General features: G+C 41.7%; 1 protein-coding gene across 1 annotated transcript in view; it reads right to left on the reverse strand.

Moving 5' to 3' along the window:
* Positions 1-465: 465 nt before the first annotated feature.
* Positions 466-19,412, reverse strand: part of COCH (cochlin) — a 47,331-nt gene continuing 28,384 nt past the window's right edge. Inside the window, exons 5-11 of the mRNA XM_006116378.4 lie at positions 18,799-18,861; positions 16,586-16,630; positions 16,353-16,500; positions 13,482-13,585; positions 7,109-7,335; positions 4,257-4,773; positions 466-2,578 (exon numbers count right to left, since the gene is read on the reverse strand). Of these exons, the coding sequence (XP_006116440.1) occupies positions 2,403-2,578; positions 4,257-4,773; positions 7,109-7,335; positions 13,482-13,585; positions 16,353-16,500; positions 16,586-16,630; positions 18,799-18,861 (1,280 nt within the window). The 3' untranslated portion in view covers positions 466-2,402. The remainder of the gene's footprint in view (positions 2,579-4,256; positions 4,774-7,108; positions 7,336-13,481; positions 13,586-16,352; positions 16,501-16,585; positions 16,631-18,798; positions 18,862-19,412) is intronic.

Consider the following 19,412-nt stretch of genomic DNA (forward strand, 5'->3'; position numbering starts at 1 on the left):
AAAAGACAAAGGTGGCACGCTGCCAGCCTCCCTCCCTTGTGCTCTGGCCAACTGAGGGAAGCCTGGTATTGACTCCCCCCTTCCTTTTCCAGGAAAGGGGGGGCAGGGCTGAGCCTTGGGGACAGAGCTGGAGGGAGAACATGAGCATTTTTGCCCCCATGTTGTCTTGTTTTGACTTGTTCAGTGTAAGCATAGACAACAGGGCTGGGGGCATATTTTTAATCTTTTAAGACTTTGACAATGAAATATTACATTGTTTTAAAGATGCAAACTTGACCTGGTTTTGTGTTCAAAGGCTGTGTCTGTGAAAAGCTCTGTGGTTGTCCATTCAACAATAAAGAAAAAAAATGTGTGCCAGAGAACTTGTGAATTCACAAACTGCTGTGTGTGTTTGTATTTAATTGTTTACATTTAACATCCTATTTAGCATGGAATGTTACAATTTTGGTATTAGACTCAACAATCATGGGCAGGTGTATAACTAATATTGTTTCAGTTTGGGACTTTTTATTAAAAAATAAAAAATACCGATGATGTGCATTCTTTATGATTGCTTTATTGATGTATTCAAAATGTATTACAGGGCATTCAAAATAGAATTGTTTTTGCATTACACAGTTTTAAAATAACTAGCTGCAATCCCAGTATGAAAGTTTATTTGCAGTTGTGTATTTTCATGTCAGTAGAGCTAAATGCATAAAATGTGTATAGTCTGCATAGTCTTGATATTTTACTCTGAGTACTGGGGTGATTCATACAGGAGTACCTGAATACCATATATCTCTAGTCATATACAAATTTAAGGATAACAATTAATAGAAAAATACAAGGCATCTTCGCCATTCATGTTTAGTGTAATATATAGCCAGTCATAAGTTATTAAAAATATACACTACAAAAAGCCTGATAAATATGATCCCTTCCCATTTGTAACTGCTTATCATTTTACAATCAAGGGAACAAAATGAGAACAATGAAAGAACCCCCATATTGAGAGCTGAACAAGAAAATTTTGTTTGGTAACTAGCTTACCTCCGATAAATCAGGTTATCAAAAAACATTTGGGTCAAAATGTATTGTCCACTTCTGATGCTTGATAGATGCCTTACAGTGAACTGTTAAATAATTTTAACCACATACATATGTGTGCAATGTAATGTACACAATGTAATGGAAGAGAAAGTTTTAAAAAACTGTTTTTCATATTTTAAAAATAACATGAAGGTTTAAATCTGTTTTAAGTGGCTTCATAAATAATTACTCTAAAAGTAATCAGCTGCTGTCTCCTGTACCTATCTTTCTTCCTACTTAACTCCCCTCTACCTGGCTGAATAATTTAATATAGACTATAGATGGTCTGAGCTCATTTTGGATGCCAATCTGTATGTCCTTAATTCCAACTGAAGGCTCTAATCTAGTCTCTATGGCCCTGCCTGGAACTTGGTCCAATCATTCATACTTGTAAAAACACAAGGTAAAATACTACTAAATAAGTACGGTAGCATTTTACTCCCACATGTAAATGATTACTCACTGTGCAAGGCAGTGGGTGAATTTACTGGGAATTTTGCCATTGTATTTAGTAATAGTCGGAAGACAATTTAGCCAAAGCACCAAGCCCCATGTTGTCAGAACTATTTAGGCATCTATCTCCCATTGAAATTAATGAGAGTTAGATGTCTTTGTAACTTCTAGGCCTAGATACTTTATAGAATTGCTCCTTGGGCTTTGGTTTCTTTTGAAACCAGATTTACCAGCCAAATTAGAATGTAATTCGCTGTAGAAGGCTCTCATTCAATAGAACAAGACTGTTTTGCTTTAAACGGATACACATTTTTACAATCCACCCCTTTTAATAGTAGCTGAAGTAGATGTTGCACAAATGGAACACTGACTGTACTTCTGTGAAAACTACAAATTCCCCATCTAGTCCTCTCATCACAATAGTGAGAGCACCTTCTGGAAGAAATGAAGAAACTTAAAAGATATATATTGTGTACAAGGCGTTAGAAACCTAAAACTATATTAATTTTCATTTGTGAGGAGACATTCAACAAATGCCAGCCCACAAATATTATCTTGCATTTTCTTTATATACATACAGCTGATACCTGGTACTTTAAGTGTAATGATGTTTGCTTAACTTTAGATTTAAAGTCGGGAGTGTTAATATACATTTAAAAGAATAACTTTCCGCAAAATCCTGTAGTCCCTAATCAAGCAAAATTTGCAGTGAAGTCAGTGGAAGCTTTTATCTGAGTTTAGAAAGCAGAGTGTAACTCCTTGTATCTTATCCCAAGACTTGAACTGTATATTAAAAGAATGGGATATTTGCACAGTAGAAAGACCTTCCCAGCTGTCCTGATCTCATTTCACCAAAGTGGCATCCAACAGCCTTTCCTCTACTGTTTAGAGTCCAAAAAATCTCTACAAATGCCTCTGATAACGTCGGGCACAATCTGCTCCAATCCTGTGAACTCCCTTGTGAAGAAATTGTGTGACTCTTTCGGTTCAGAGGCCATGTCTTTGAGATCATCCAGTGGTGCCCAAGCAACACCAATAGAGAAGACTGTAATACCTATAATGTTATAATAAAAAGAGATAACATGTAAACCAAGATGCTTGTAGATACAAGAAAAACAGTGCTCCAGATTTACATTTGTTAAATTAATTTGGACCAAAACAAAAGGTCATTATATTCAGCCAGCCAAAAACAATGGGTGTGTGTCTAGACTACAGGGTTTCTTCCAAAAAAAGTGGCCTTTTTTCAAAAAAAACTTTCCTCTGTATCTAGACTTCTGCTGCATTCTTTCGAAAGTACATCAAAAGAACGCGGCTGTTTTTTTGACCGCGGAAAACTTCGTTTTACAAGGAAGAATGCCTTTTTCCAAAAGTGCTCTTTTGAAAAAAAGGCGCTTTGTAATGCAAACTCTGCTTTTTCAAAAGAGAACATCCAGACTGCCTGGCTGCTCTCTTTCGAAAAAGCGGCTTGCTTTTTCTGCAAGTACTGAAGGCTTGCAGTCTAGACATAGCCTGGGGCTTTTACCACTGGACACTGATTGCTAAGTATTTGGAACTATAGGAGATCTTTTGCTTTAATTTGAACATGTTTTCAGCAAGAAGCATGGGGTTATTTATAAGGCTAGTATTTCAGATACTCTTATAATGCTATCTTTGAAAGAAGTAGTGACATGATTAACTTTTGGGCACAGGGAGTGGAAGTCTGATCAGCTGTGTTTTAGACACCCATGTAATCATTGGACTGTAAGACTGAACTATTATTGTGCTCTGTTCTCTCAAATGACAATAGTTCAGAGAGGCTTTTTGGCAAAACCACTGCTGCCACCCCACAGTAGATGATGATGGCAGGAGTCAAGTTTAATACAATACAGGGAATACTTCTTGCTTGAGATGACCGCATATTTTTCTTTCAGACTTTGAATTTCTGATAAGCTGCTTTTATTTATGTATCTAAAATTGCAAAATTTATACTGTGCATAATGAGACAAGAAAATAGCTCATGTGCAATGCCTAGAAAAATACCTGAGACATTGTGGCTGTAGTTTTGGTGAGTAAAGTGCAAGACATTTTCCAGCTTGAAAATAGGATATTTGGTTCATCTGCTGTAATGTCAGCTGCTTCAGATAATTTTCTTTAAAAGTCCCATAACATTATTTATAATAGGTGGGGTTGTTTGGTGTTCAGAGCACAGGAGAGGGAATGGAGAAGTCTAATTTCCATGTTGTGTGGCCCACCCTAGCCAGCACAGATTGCTTGCAGCCAGGTAAACCTCTGGTAAGCTAAGGGGTAGGATATTGATTGTGGGGTGGAAGCAGGAAGCCTGAAAAGGAATTGAGTGTATGACCCAGAGAAGAAGTGTTTTGCTACACAGGGGTTTTTAGGTACAGAACTTGTTGGAGTCGCAGTTGAAGATTTCTGACTAGGGAAGCTGCCTGCTGCTGTTTCTACTATGTTCAAGGAAAGAAGCTTTTATGTGTCTAATTTGTAACTAAGCAAGATTGCATCAAGAATATACCCAGCTCAGATCATTGATTTTTTTTTTTTTTTTCATCCTAACAAACAACTTTGAAGGCCTTGAATTGTGGCTAATGGCTTGGGCCAAAGAAGCAACAACACTTAACTTACTGGGATAAAATGATACCTAATTCATTAATATCTACAAACTACTTTGAGCTCTTCCAGGGAGAGAGACTACAGAGGTGTGAAATGTTTCTTTCTTTGGGTTTGTTATTTACCTGCTTTGTGTGCTGAAGCGGCAGGACCTCTAACGTCGTCATAAGATTGACCATCGGTCAGAACAACAAGGAAATTTTTGTTGGGTCCATCTTTCACAGGTCCAAACACGTTTCTGGTTGTGAAAGAAATGGCATCACCAGTAGCGGTGCCACCACTCATGTAACGAATGCCCCTCACAGCAGAGAGAACCTTCTCCTTTGTGGCATAGTCAGTGAAGCTGAATTCCATGCGCTGATCATAAGTGAACTGCACAGCTGCAATTTTGGAACCAATATCGGAGATCTCAAAAGTTTTGGCAACATTACTGATGAATTCAAGCATGAGGCGGAAGTTGCTGTCTCCAACACTGCTAGATCCATCTATCAGAAAAGCTATATTGACAGAGTTGTAGCAAGTTTTGCTACACAGCATCTGCTCGTGAGAACACAATTTTTGGACAAGAGGTTTTACATATTTGGTGGTACCAAACCAGGAAGGTATATGGTAAGAGAAGAAGCCATTATTTCTACAGACAGCCTGTCAAAAAAAATGCATACAGAGATTTCTGTTGTGTACTATTAAAGGTGTATCTACATACTTTAATTTAAAAGTCTGATAGGAATCTATGGTCTCATTTCCTTCCCCCTCTCCCCACCCCAAATGTTGACCACCTGGAATTCCATTTGAAGTTAATGGGAGCTGTAGATGCTAACGGTCTCTAAGAGTTAGCAGTATTCATAAAAAGATAAAGGTAAAACGCTAAAAGTTTTAATTAGACATTTCAAATGTTCAACAAAGAATTAATGGGATACACAAATACATAAAGCATGAAGGATTCTAGATTTTGCTTTCAGAGTATAATGACCTAATTTACTATGGAGGCTCATGATTTTGAAAATGCAATTTTGTATGTTAATTATAGATTATAATCAGATGTCTGTATGAAATGACAAACCAGGTTAATATCTACTTGTTACTATTTATGCTAGAGAACAAGGATGGACAGAAAATTGAGAGAGAAAAGTATGTCCATAGATATGTGTAGGAAACCTGGCTCTAATAAAACCTTCATTTTTAAATATCCTTTTCAACATTTTAATGAAGAGTCTCATGTAATTGAATGGTATGAAACCAATGGGGCTATATAAAAATTACAGCAAACACCTTGAATAGTGATATCCTTCCTCCAGAGTGCTTAAATCATCCTCTAGAATTCTATATCAAGAACACTTATTCTGTAAGATAATTGAAGAACTCTTTTTAAAACTCCTACAGTGTTTTCAAATGGAGGTCCATAGACCCCTGTGGGTTTGCAAGGGAATTCCAAAGGGTCTGCAGGCACCACTAATCAACTCTTCCTCTTCTATCCCAATGCTGTCTATGCCCAAGGCAGAATCCCTACCTGCTCTGGTCCCCTGTGGCTGCTGGAAGCAGCCACCAGGTCCCTATACTTCTAGATCAGGGGTTCTTAACCTTTTTACCTTCATACCTCCCCTGAAAGTGAACTTCATGTTCACACACCCCTGGGAGCCATTTTGTGCACAGCCTAGCCCGCCCTTCACCTGACAGGAAGCTAAGGGGCATGGGTAGGACTATAAGAACTCTGCCAGGGAGCTCAGTCGGGGCCCAGTCTCTGAGGCTGATGAGGCTGAGACCTGGCCCGGGCCTCCCACAGCTGCCTTCCCTTAGGCCAGCGAAGGCTACCCTCTGACCTAGAGGAACCCAAGGCTCTACTGGTGCCTGGCAATTCGGAGGACCGGCCTGAGCTGAAGGCCCGGCTCAAACCCGGAGGCCTGCCTGAACCCTGGGACCTGGGGAAGCAGCTGGACACTGGATGCAGCTGTCCAAGCTAATTCCCAAGTCCGAATGCTGGTGGCGCTGTGGGGTGAGTGAACCCTGTTACAATGCCTAAATGAATAATATCATCTTTTTACTTTGAACTTTCTCCTAACAAATTTATGTAATATTTGAAGATGAAAGTGGGCAATGCTCGCGTACTGTTATTGTAGTGTGTCATCACATAGGCCTGATTGATTCGCACTGCTATTTTAGTGTGCTGATCTCTAGAAATTAATAAGTTTAATTCATAATATTAATTATGAAGAAATCTAAACTTTAGAATTTTATCCAGTGAGAAGGCAATTGCAATAACTTTTCTGGGAGGCACCTCACACCTCCTCTGTATCCCCTTCACACCTCCCCTGGGGAGGCGCACCTCACTGGTTAAGAACCCCTGCTCCAAGTGGAGGAGTGGCTAGGGATACTCCATCAATGGCCTCTGCCCAAGAGTTGCTTCCATAGTTCCATTGCCCAGGAAATGTGACTAATGGAGGCTGGAGGTGCAAGGGTGGTATGAGGTGTCCCCCTGGCCGCCCCACCTGAGTGCCAGTGCCTCCACTCTCATTGGCCAGAAAATACAACCAATAGGAGCTGTGGAGGTCATGACTACAGGCACATGGGCAGAATGCACAGCCCCCATAGCTGCCCTGAACATGGATAAGCACCACTGGGACTCTGCTTCCCAACTCCCTGCACCAGCCTTTAGCCCCCTCCTGCACCTTAATCCCCTCATCTCGGGCCCTACCCAACAGGCTGCACCCCCAGTCAGAGCTCTCACTTCCCTACCCCAGAAAAAATGAGTAAGTGATAGAGCAGAGGGAGAAGGGATGGAGTGAGAGTGGGTAGGGCCTTGGAACAAGGGCAGGACAGAAGGTACCCAAAAGAATTTAAATCAGCGATGCAAGGATCCCTGTTTTAAGTTTGAGAACTAGTGCTCTGTTTCAGAATGGAAGAAAAGTGGTCATTTGAAATATATAATACCTATGAGTGATGAGTAAATAACAACAAGCACATTGAAGACATTCTCTCATACCTTATCAACAAAGCCAACGTCTTGAACCATTCCCTGTTCCTCAGTTGTGGGTCTTGCTACAGACACAATGAATACATTAACACCAAATTCTCTGGCCATTATTCCAGCTTCTTCTATATCATCTGAGGGCCAGCCATCTATAAAAACTACCACGATCTTGGGAATCCCTCTGCGTACTCCATTTTCCAGAGAGAAGAATCTCTGAGCAGTGTGTTTCAAAGCTTTTCCTAGTTTTGAACAGGAAAAAGACAAGCTGATGAAGCTATTTTAAAAACTGGATTTTCTATACATGTCAAATAGTACTGAAATCTATTCTTTCTATAGCAGGCAAACTGAGGGGAACATTAGAGATTGGGAACACTACCCACCTCTCTACAGAGAAATTTACAAACAGCCAGTGGAATGATTTAGTTGAGCTGTAGGATACGTAATTATAGATATTCAGACAGAACTTTCATAGCTGTTCTGCCAGAATTAATTTAAGAGTTTTTAAAAATTTTGAATGGTTTTTGTCACGCTAACTTGACAGCGGTAGAACACACTAACATGAGTACCATGAACTTCAAAATCATAACTAAAAACATCCCTATTCTTGCTCCAGGATAATTTCCATTACACTAGTTGGTGATACAGTTGCCAGTTTTGTAATATTTAAAAAAACAGACCCTCCAGCAGGTGTGCTGGAACCTCCCCTTCCCTCTGAGGACCTGCTCCTGCCCCTCTCCCTTCCCCCAGTCTTCCCTGCTAATCTACCTTTTTCTTCCAAGGCTCCACCCTTCCTCCTTTCCTTCTAGTTAATGCCTCTTTCCTCTTTCCTTCATCACTGATTGCTTTTCCCCCTTGCCCTGTGTGGGTCCAGATGGATTCATTTGCAAGCCAAGGCTGGAAGCTATAACCACCTGATGCAAGTAGGAGGTGGCCCTGGTTGAGTTGGGACTGGCCTTGGGTGATGAGTCAGTGCCTCCCCCACCCACAGTAACCTGACTGATCTGACTGGACATCATCAGGTCCCCTTTTTGATTGGATTTTCCTGTAAAAAAACAGATACCTGGCCAGCCTAGTTGGAGGACTTAGAGCGTCCTAAACTGTAGAATTTTTCAAAAGGACTTTGGAAGACTAAGAGACAAGTTCCTCTTAGTTGGGACAGTGCAAATTATATGATGGTACTATGGATTGATTTATCCCTATATACATGGGTGGGGAGAAGGCATGGCTGGGGGAGGCAAGCACCGAGCCCCACCTCCAGTCCTGCTGAGGCCCCGCCCCCATGGGGAGGTGGGCCAGCCTGCTGTGCACATGCTTGCCCCTGCCAAACACGGGGAGAGGAGAGGAGCAGGCAGATGCATGCTCACTCCAGTCTCCCCAACAGCAGAGGAGGCTGTGCTGTGCAGCCCAGCCTCTACAGCCCCGGAGCACTGGGGGAGGAAGGAGGGTGCTCCATGTGGAATAACCTCTCCAGCCCCGGGAAGGAAGCAGGGTATAGGGCATGCAGCATGGTCCCAGCCTTCCCCACCCCAGAGGAGGATATGCTGCATGACTTGGCCCAGCCCTGCCTCTCCAGTCCCAGAGCATGGGGAGGATGGGTGCTGGGGACAGCAACACTCCATCCATAATGCCTACAGCAGGTGTTTAGGGGGCGGAGTGTGGCCAGGGCTATGCCTGGTGGTTTGGGAAGGCTACCGGGCATCCATGCCTATATAAGAGGAGGTTACTCACTTCAATAGTAACTGATGTTCTTCAAGATGAGTGTCGCGGTGGGTGCTCCCACGTTAGATCGGTGCGCTGTCACCAAACCCTAGATCAGTGATTTCAGAGCAGTGTCCCTGGGGCCACGCATGTGCATGTCTGGAGCTGTGCACTCCTAGGTAGCAGGCATCGCACATGTGCAAACCTCCCCCGGCCTCGCTCCTCAGTTCCCTTTCTACTCCAGAACGATGCCTGTGAGGAGGCCCAAATTCCGAAGTAGAGGGGAGGAAGAGAGGGTTGAGGAGCACTCACGGGAACACTCATCTCGAAAGAACCTCAGTTACTATCAAGGTGAGCAACCTCCTCCTTTTCTTCAAGAGATATTCCCGTGGGTTACATTAGGTAACTACGTAGCACTTCCTGGTTAGGGAGGTAAGGACTTTGGATCTGGCAGAAATGCAGTGGAAAGGACCACCTTAGTGAGTTTCAGGTTGGAGAGAGGTCCCTGCATAAGTGGGTAGTGCTTTGCAAATGTGTGGTTAGATGCCCATGTAACAGCTGCATAAATGTTTCTTATGGGTACTTTGCAGGGGAATGCTATTGAGGTAGCCACGGCTCTGGTTGAGTGTGCTCTTATGCTGTCTGGAGGGGGCACCTCTGCTTGGGAGTAACAGAGCTTGATACAGTCTAAAATCCAGTGGGAGAGTCTCGGTGATGAGAGGGTGTGGACCTTATTGTGGTTTACTATTGGCAAGAACAGTCTCAGAGATACTCAAAAAGGTCTAGCTCATTGTAGGTAGAAAGAGAGAGCTCTGTGCAGGTCAAGGATGTGCATTTTCATCTAGAAGGAAATGGCGTGTGGTTTGGGGAAGAAGGTGGGAAGGCTGATTGAGGTGGAAGGATAAGTGTACCTAGGGGAGTAATGGTAGGTACGTAAAGTGACCTTGTCTTTTAAAAAGATGATGTACCGGGGGTTAGCCATTAGGGCTGGAATCTCTCCCATCTGTCTCTCCAAGGGAATGGCTACAAGAAAGACGGTTATCATGGATAAATGTAGTAGTGAGGTGGTGGCCATTGGTTCAAAAGGTGGCCAAGTTAAAGCGTTCCAGTACTCAATGCGGGTCCCACAGTTGTGTTGGATTGATTTCTGGATAAAGTGCCTGAAAACCCTTTAAAAACCTCTTAGTGATTGGATGTGCAAATATGGACAAGTTATCTATCTTAACTTGGAAGGTAGTAATAACTGCAAGATGAACTTTAATGGAACTTATTGCAAGGCCTGCTTGTTTAAAGTGCAGAAGATAATCGAGGATGGCAGGTAAAGAGGATGTTGAAGGTGCTATCTGGTGGCATACACACTGAGAATCTTTTCCATTTTTGAAGGTAAGTCTTATGGGTGCTCTGTGCCCTACAGTGCAGAAGGATGGTTTATACTTGTTGTAAACAAGTCAGTTCTAGCTCAGAGAACTACCCAGGAGCCACATCTTCAGGTGTAGTGAGTGGAGGTTTAGTTGAGTGGCATGAGGGCCTGGAGGAAGAATGTGATCCTGACTGGAGGGTAAGTGGATTGATTGGTGATGCATGGGACATTTTCATTAGAAAAGGGAACCATGGTTGGCCTGGCTATGCTGGAGCTATAAGTATTGGATGAGCTTTGTTGTTTCTTGTCTTGAGGACTACCCTGTTCTGTACCCTGAAGGAAGGAAGGAAGGAAATGCATACATTAGGTGGGATGACCAGCTGACGAGGAAGGCATCTCCCATGGATCCCTTGCTGATGCCCGCCCTAGAACAGAATGGTTGACTTTTGTTGTTGTTGTTGTTGTATTCTGTGGCAAATAGATCTATGGTGGGGTGACCCTACTAGTGGAAAATGTCTGACAATATGTGCAAATTCATTTGCCATTCGTATTCGGTTGGTTGGGCTCTGCTGAGTGTGTCTGCCATTGTGTTCAGGGTGCCCAGAAGGTGCACCACAGTAATATTTATGACATCTCACACATGTATTCCTGATTGTACAGAATTCTAGGACATTTATATGTAGGTTCTTGTCGCTGCTGGACCATGGACCCTGGACTGTATGATGTCGTAGGTGGGCGCCCATCTGTCATCAAGGAGATGGACGGTTCTGACGGATGGAAGGGGACTCCAGAACAAAGGTTGTGTGGACTCAAACACTACTGAAGGGATTTCTTTACCAGTGTTGGGAGGACTGGGATTTGGATAATGGGTGGATATTGGGCCTGTAAACCTGCCCCAGCCATCCCTGTAAACATCTCATGTGAAGATGAGCGTTGCAGACAACAAAACTGCATGCTGCCATACATCCCAAGAGTCAAAAGCATTTGAGCGCTGTTGTGTGGGGGCTGGATTGTAAGATGTTTACCAACGCCACAATTTTTTGGAAATAGTCCACAGGGAGGAATGCGGTAGCCCTCGTTGGGTCGAGGCATACTCCTATAAATTGGATCTTTTGTGTAGACGCCAGAGTTGATTTGGCTTAATTTAATTGCAGGCTGAGATGTTGGAATAGGTGTCTTGTGATTGACAGTGAACGGCAGGAGTCATTGTGTGAGCACGCTTTGAGGAAGCAGTCATCCAGGTAAGGAAATATGACAATGCTTTGCTTTCTCAGATGCACTGTGACAACCGCCAGAACCTTTGAAAAGACACTTAGGGCCGTAGAGAGTCCGAATGGAAGCACTTTGTACTGGTAGTGTTGAGCATCTACAACAAATCACAGAAAATTCCTGTGAACAGGGTGGATGGAAATGTTAAAATATGCATTTTGCAAGTCAAGAGATGAGAAACAATTGTCCTGTTCCAGTGCTGCTACGATAGTGGCAGGCGTTACCATCTTGAATTTTCATTTCTGAACTAATTTGTTGAGGGCACAGCGGTCTAAGGTGGGTCTCCAACCTCCTGATCTTTTTTCTGTCAGGAAGTAATGGGAGTACAAATCTTTGCCCCTAAATTGTGCAGGGACTAGTTCGATCGCATCTATGTGCAAGAGGTGTTCTACCTCTTGCTGAAGTAGAATCTCATGAGTGGTCCCTGAAAAGGGACTGAGATGGGGAATGGAAAGGGGGTAGAGATATGAAGGGATTAAGATAGGTCCTCCAGATAATTGAGAAATGCTATCTGTGAGAGATTATATGTTGCCAGTTGGTAACAGTCGATGATGGAACAAGTTTGCTCGTGATAATGGCTTTGAAATAGGTGAAAGGCTCTCACGACCCTCGACCTGCTGCTCAAATTTGCTTATTGGACTGCTGTGACTGAGAGTTGGTAGGGGAAGGGCGTCATCATTGCATTCGGCCTCTGCTTCTGTTCTCTTGGTGTTGATCTTGTCTGCTGTAAGGAAGGTATTGAGGTCATTTTCTAGGTGCCTGGTTGTGGATCCCTAAAGAGCAAAGCGTTGTTCTGGAATCCTTCGTGGAATGAAGAATTTTGTTGGTGTTGTCTGCAAACAAAAGGAAGATCTTTTACCATAGACTGGATCTCTTTGGGGAACCCAGTCATGAGCCCTTCTCATGACTACTGCTGTTGCTATGGATCATGCAGCTGCATTCTGGCAATCATGTGCCCTCCCATACCGATGCTTTGAACTGTTGTCTTTAGCCTTGGGAATATTGGCCATAAAGTCATTGAGTTTGGTGTAATTTCTGTAGTTATATTTGCTTAATAAAGCAGCAAAATTGGAAATGCAAAATTGTAAAGTGGAAGACTTTGCATCCAAATGAGTCAAGTCTTTTGCTATCACGGTCCAATGGGGTGCACCGAAACTGTTGCTGTTTGGCTTTCTGTTGTGCAACAGGGGTTAACTGGGAGAACAACCTTGTCCTTAGCTAGTTTTTTTTCTGGGGTAAGGGTTGTTTAAAGCAAACTAATTCACTAACTGGAGGAAAAAAATTGGTTTTGAAAGGGAATACATATCCACTGAGGTGGTAGACAAAGAACTGAGGAGCAGGGAAGAAGGTATTTGTGCATGTGCAATGCTTGCCACTTAGGAGTGTACAGCTGCAGATGCATGCATGCGTGGCCCCAGGGACGCTGCTCTGAAATCTCTGATCTAGAGCTCAGCAGCAGCACACCAACCAAATGTTGGGGATGGCTCTCAAAGAAGAGGAGCAAAATTTTGTTTTAGAAACTCCAGGTAACACTGAAGTTTAAGCAGTTTGTAAATCACAAATCAATAGATTTCCAGCTGACCAAAAGTAACTGGAACTTTTATGTGTTGGTCTAGTCAGCACTGTAGAAATATATTCTCCAAGGCAGCTCACTTGAAGTGGAGGGGGGAAACTGAGGGCACCCTTCCACTTTCCTTTATGACTCAATGTGCATATATATTTGAGATATTCTGCTTCTTCTCTTCATACTCCACTTCCCTTTAGAAATGTTGTCTAATGTGATATGATTGCCCCAGACGATGTGCAAGTCATACCAGTCTAAATCTATATAAACTTGCTTTAAGAAACAAAGCTGTTCTCTGTGAAGAAATCATTGACTGTTTAAACAGTGGTAATTACTATCACATTTGTATTGTGTTGGTGCGGTGTTCGAAGGGAAACTTCATCTAAAAACTGGATTTAAGACCAGCCAACATTTTAATATAAAACAAAGTGACAACAATAACATTCTTTGTGTACAATTAGTTCCTATCCATCTCTGATCAGGCTCCCACTCACCCATATTGGAGTTGCCTCCTCTGAAGCCTATCTCCTTTATTGCAAACAAAACATCTTTTGCAGCAGTAAAGTTTTTCAGATAAAATTCAGTTTTTGGATGCTCACTATGTGGAAAAATAAAGCAACCAGTTAAAAAAACAGACATACATGACTAATCTTAAAATAGAACTGAAATGCCATTTAACCTACTAAGGGTGGACTCTAGAGTTCTGAGTTTTGTCAGCAATGGCTAATGATATTAATTCTTAAACCACAGTAGAGACCCTTACTCTTTGCATTGTCTGTGATTATCTCAAAGACAGCAGAAGGAATCAAATTCAGAACAGAGGTCTTAGCAGGTAAGGAGGGGATCTTAAACTTTTGCTAAATATTATTTTTTACACTTATTGTAAATGAAAATAGTTTCAGAGTAATTTAATTTGTATGTATTTTAGATGTGCTAGCTAAGTACCCTTTATTAAAAAGGGGGGGGGGGATTTAGCTGCAATGAATTTCATCCCCAACTCCTAATTTAGGATGAAAAAAGATTAAATTAAAAATTAGTTGTATCATTTGAATTTAAGTAGTACCTTTGGTCTCACTGGCAGTTGACAAGTACAACTGTTGGGAAGCAAAGGCCCTGATGCAGTATCAGATGGACAGGCGAGCCAACAGATTCGCCAGGCCCCTGGGCAAACTGGGGCGGCAACTCTGCACTCCCAGAAGGGGCAGGGCTTCAGGCTAAAGGGGCGAGGCCAGGGCAACCAGCCCTCTGCTGCTTGGACCACGCCCCCACTCAGTGCTGGCCAGTGTATGCCACCCACAGCTCCAGTGGCGATTTAAAGAACTCAAGGCTCCAGCTGCCATGGGCTTCAGGCCAGTTGACTTCTTTGCCCCTCATCAGCAGGTCTGGAAATGCATTCCTATGCCTATGCAGAGTGGGATCTGCAGAAAGGGATTCACTTGCAGGAAGAGGATCTAACCCTGCATCTTTTTAAAAGATACTCTAGAATCACTGAAGAGCAGTTGCTATGATTCCCCTTAAAGGTTTGATTCCCCTTCAATGTACTAATCTCCAGGTGACTTCAGTTGCATTGTTCTTCAGGACATAGTCACAAAACAGCCCAGTAGATAATTAATCCACCTTTGAGGACTGATTCTCCTTTCATCCTATTTTGCAGTGATGTAATCCCATTGAATGCAGGAGAGTTCCTGTTCTTTAGTGAAAAGGACTCAGGCCCTGTCTTAATCTCTCCTCACTATTCTGTCCATTCATTTACATAACACTTTCTCTGAAACAGCTGTTATGGCTATTTATAAATCTCCTGACAAATCCCATGGTTTGGAAGGTAAATTATTATAAATAAATGAAGCCAAATAATAATTCTCCAAGAAGCAAAGGCTTCTCTGCTAATGTGGCCAACAAGTAATGTTGTAACAATTTTCTTTTCACTGAACTAGAAAGGCTGCCATGGTAGCTTATCATCATGTTGGTAAATTGAATTTGAATTTTTTCACCAAAAATTTTTGGATTCCTTTGTTCCGTGTCTATTTTTAATAGTGTTTAGTATCTTTTTAGCATAACAGACACCCAATATCTATCATTGTTTCTTGTTGACTATATTGGTACCTATAATTCAATGCAGGCTTTTCAATTAAAGATGTGGGAAAGTATTTGTCGTTAATCTACCAGATGTTTCCATTTTTAGAGAAAGCTTCCTTTAGCCCAGAAGCCATTGCCAAAGTGACTGGGCTCCGGAAAATAGTCACCTCACAAAATCAGCTACACAGGACTTAAATCAAGATAATATGCAAACAGACTTGTGTGTGTGGGGTGGAGGTATTTTTAAAGAAAAAAAGATTAGGCTATTGGGCTGGCTGTTGCGGGGCCTGACAGTTTTATAATGTAAACCAAATACAATCCAAAGTTAGTCTTTTTTTCACCCTATTTTCATTACCATGTTTGGAAATATCAGTTGCTATAAACTGATCAACCATACTCCATCATGCCTACTCCATTTTTGCATAGTATGGAAAATTACTGGTCATATTATCAACCATAGCCAAGTATTAGAGTCTCCATTCTACTGACATCTTCCTCATTTTTGTTCTGTTTTTTAAGATCAAGGCCAGGGCAGGCAGCAAGACAAACTTCTCCCATCCTTTCAAACCAGCTCACCTCAAAACTAACATGGAGAAACCCTTGCTGGAGATGAGAGGATGGTTTGGTCTCTATGCCTAGTCACACTCTGCTTGTCAATTCGTTCCAGTTGTGTTTTTGTGTACTGGACACCCATCCAAGCAGAACTGGACTCAAACCACTAACATATTTTGAACAAATTAAACAATTAGGTGGTTCCAGCGTTCGTTTATTATATACCATTATTGGAATTAGGTACAAATTAGGGTCTTGGAAAAGAGAGGCTCTGACCAGTGTCCTAGCCCAAGTGATACGCAACCTGAGATCTGTGTACTGAGAGTTGTCCAGAGAAAACTTGCTGGTAATTTGCATAGACCTGCCTGGTATTATGGTGCTTGGTCTACTCTTTGTTTTCCATTGCTAACTCATCTAAAAAACCCTAAATTTTTAATATTGCTTCTGTTGTCATGGGGATATTGCTGGATCATCGATAGAAAAGTATGTGTCTGTAAGACTTGCTCTCTATTAACAATGAAGTTTACATTAGGAACATTTTTAGAGACCCCTGGCCTAAACCAACAAATCCCCAATAATAAATTGATTTTCATTGGACATTTCTCAACTACAACAGTTCCTGGGCAGAATATTATATAACAGACTATGCAGTAGTGGTCTACTGAATAGGACTTTTAATATTCTTCAGCATTCTCATGTTAATAGTTTCTAAAGTTTTCTTGTAATGTTGTAGATACCTGGCTTGCACAACTCCCACATGTGGTCCTTCAGTTCCAATTCCCAGCATCACAGCTACTTTCCCAACAAAGTTCTTCTGCAAATTAAATCTTCGCTGTCCAATATTGTAGCTTCCATCAATAAGAAAAGCAATATCTGCTTTACAGTCTGTGAACGCCCAAAATAATTAGATTAATTGAAATTCGAATAAATGGGAGTTTGCATTGCATGAGTTAGCTATGTGCTTTCCTACCTTTGTTCCCAACTTTTTTCTCAAGAGGTTTTTTAAGTCGTTTACCTAGAATGTAGGAAACAACAGAATTATTAGGCAGCACCTGGCTGAATAGCAATGGCATAAACTGAAGCAAGAAGAGTGCAAGACTTTTAAGACTTTGTATTTGGTGCCATGTAAGAGGTGGCACATATCTGGACCTTCCTAGGAGTATGCAGAAAACAGTGATTCCAGCCCTGCTTCTCCCTCTCTCAGGTGAGAGATAAGTTCCCCATCCTTTTTTTTCATGGTTCATTTCAGCTTCCCTCTACTTGGCCAGAGGTTGACATGGGCACTGGAAAACAGTCAGGGCTACTCCTAGTGGAGAGTAGCAAGTGAATAACTCGCTCTCCTCCCCACAGTCTGTGTTATAGTCCCTTTTGCACAGGTGGGTGGCCACTAGGGGTGTTCCTTCCCCAAGTGTTAATGTGGAGCCAATTGTACCTTTGCAATTGCCCCATATAGGACAGTATGTACATGTACTGCCCCAAGAGCAAAACAGGACTCAAATTCAGAGTTGTGTGCTTCTAAGTTTTCCCTGCCTGCAAGGAAGCTATATCTTGCATCAGATGCATCACCCTTCCCCCAGCATGCTGGTGCAATGACACTAGTTAGTATGTCTCAGAAGAGGGGAAGCATGAGTCAAGGCTCTATCCATTCCCCCATCTCTTCTTGCCTACTGGTGTGGTGAGGGTGTTACATAATGCCCCTGAAATGGCTGGCCTCTCCTTTGCGCTGCCACCGCCACCATGGGTAGCTATCGCATTGGAGTAAGAAGTACCTTATATTTTCTTATCCTCCTGTATGGAAGTTCAGAACCAGCTACAGACTGTCACTATGTCATTGACATGTGACTCACAATGACAGAGGGAAAAAAATTTAAAGCCAGGTCCTTTCTCTTTGCCGCTCTTTGAATATAAGATCAAGTTATGATAACACGAAGTAGCACAACAAAAAATTGATGCTTTTGCTTCCATGAAGAAAGATGTGAAAAGAAAGGAGCTACTGTAGGAGCCAGGAGGAATTCATGATAGTTAGAAGCTCAGCTTGGTAAAGAGTGCACTTTGTTTTGATCTGTAAATTGATTTGCATGAACCCCTTTCATGTGTGCTTCTAATAATTGCCAGAGGAGCATGATGGGTTAGGGGGCTAGACATCTTCACAACAAGGATTCTTTGATGACCAATGAAAATCCTGACAAGGAATGACACCATCCATTATCCAAGAGCACCTTCACACAAGACTTCACATGGTGACCACTGCCAACATACTAACTCCAATGCCAATATTGTGCCAGAATTTTTTATTTTTTTTTACGTTCCTGACTTTGACCAAAATCACGGCTTCTGCTGTTTCTTAAAGTGCAGTAATTGAACTGCAAACATAAGGCTAAGTGTAAAATTTGCTGGGGAAAAAGAAGACATTTAATTTATTTTTATTCATCTCTGTTTTTCATAAACATGCAGACTCTTAATTGGTAAAGCTATGGTAGCCTTAAACCTTAGGTAGTGAGCCTCAATGGTTTTTCCTAAGAGACAAACCTGGGAGAATGAAAAACATTTCTACAGACTTGTGTACTTTTATCTGAGCAGTTGTGTATTGTATTGACTTTGAATACAGTATGTAATAATGATGACATGGTACTGGTTTGTTTCCTTTTCAGTGTTTCTAGATCTGATCTGATCAAGATTCACTACATCTACAGCTAATGACAAGCAGTCTCCAGTCTGTCCTTTACGGTACACTCGTGGTCATGCCCTAAGGAGCTAAACTTCACAGATATACTGAATAAGAAAGACAAGTATCTCTTACATTCTCTCTTTGAAAAGAAATGCATTCTCCTCATTTTCAGCTCACTACTTAATGGAAATGAAAAGGCCTCTAAGCACACAAACAACAGGGTTCATTCTTGAGTTGTTTGTATGACTCCATGGTGTTCACCCAAGTTTCTGTCCATTTACCACCAGCATAACCAAGATAGGAATCAACACCATAGATTACAAATGCTACATGATATTTCCTGTTTAAATATATATTTGAGTAAAAACTAGCGGCACGTGTAACTTATTTAAAAGATGAGTTGATTTTCTGAGTCCTGCCTTTCAGGTAGCCTTTCACCCATGAGTGTACATTTCTCATATAGTCTGGAAAGCTTCCTTTGGGAAGAACATCTATTAGAAAGAAATGTTTCAAACCTGTGGAGGGACGTGATGTTGATGGTGGTCGTCCAACTGCTTCAAGTGCTCCACTCTTGGTCCCTGTATAATATTGAAAAGCTGAATTCATTGGATCGCACTGCAGTCACATTACATTAGAGTGTTTAAAAAGTAATTGAGTATTTGGCCTTATGCCTTCAAATTTGAAAAATGTATAGTCCATAATTACAGTGCATCTAGTTTATAAGGCAGGCATGCTTTATAATTTGTAATAGACTCAGACATCTATGACTTCCACTGAACCCATCTGGATTTGACGTCACTCCGTGCTACTCAGGATCAAGGCCTTAATTTGTAGTGACCACTTTATGGGGATTACTAGTATCTCATAGACTTGGCTGATAGAATTTATATAAACAGTTTGGAAACTCTCCAGAATTTTTTTTAAACTCTTCTGTGAAATAATAGTCCAAAGACTACAAAAGCTTTCTTCTGTCAACATTACTTCTGAAACCGAAGTAGCAATGGATGGCCAATGTTTTGCTAAGGGATATCCTCATATATATTCCATGTGACTGAGTGATACATGTGACTCTGCTTGCCAAAAATCCTTTTAAAAATACCTCATTCCAATACTTTTTAGAGAATGAAAG

Source organism: Pelodiscus sinensis, chromosome 4 (assembly GCF_049634645.1).
Source record: "Pelodiscus sinensis isolate JC-2024 chromosome 4, ASM4963464v1, whole genome shotgun sequence".
Taxonomy (NCBI): Eukaryota; Metazoa; Chordata; order Testudines; family Trionychidae; genus Pelodiscus; species Pelodiscus sinensis.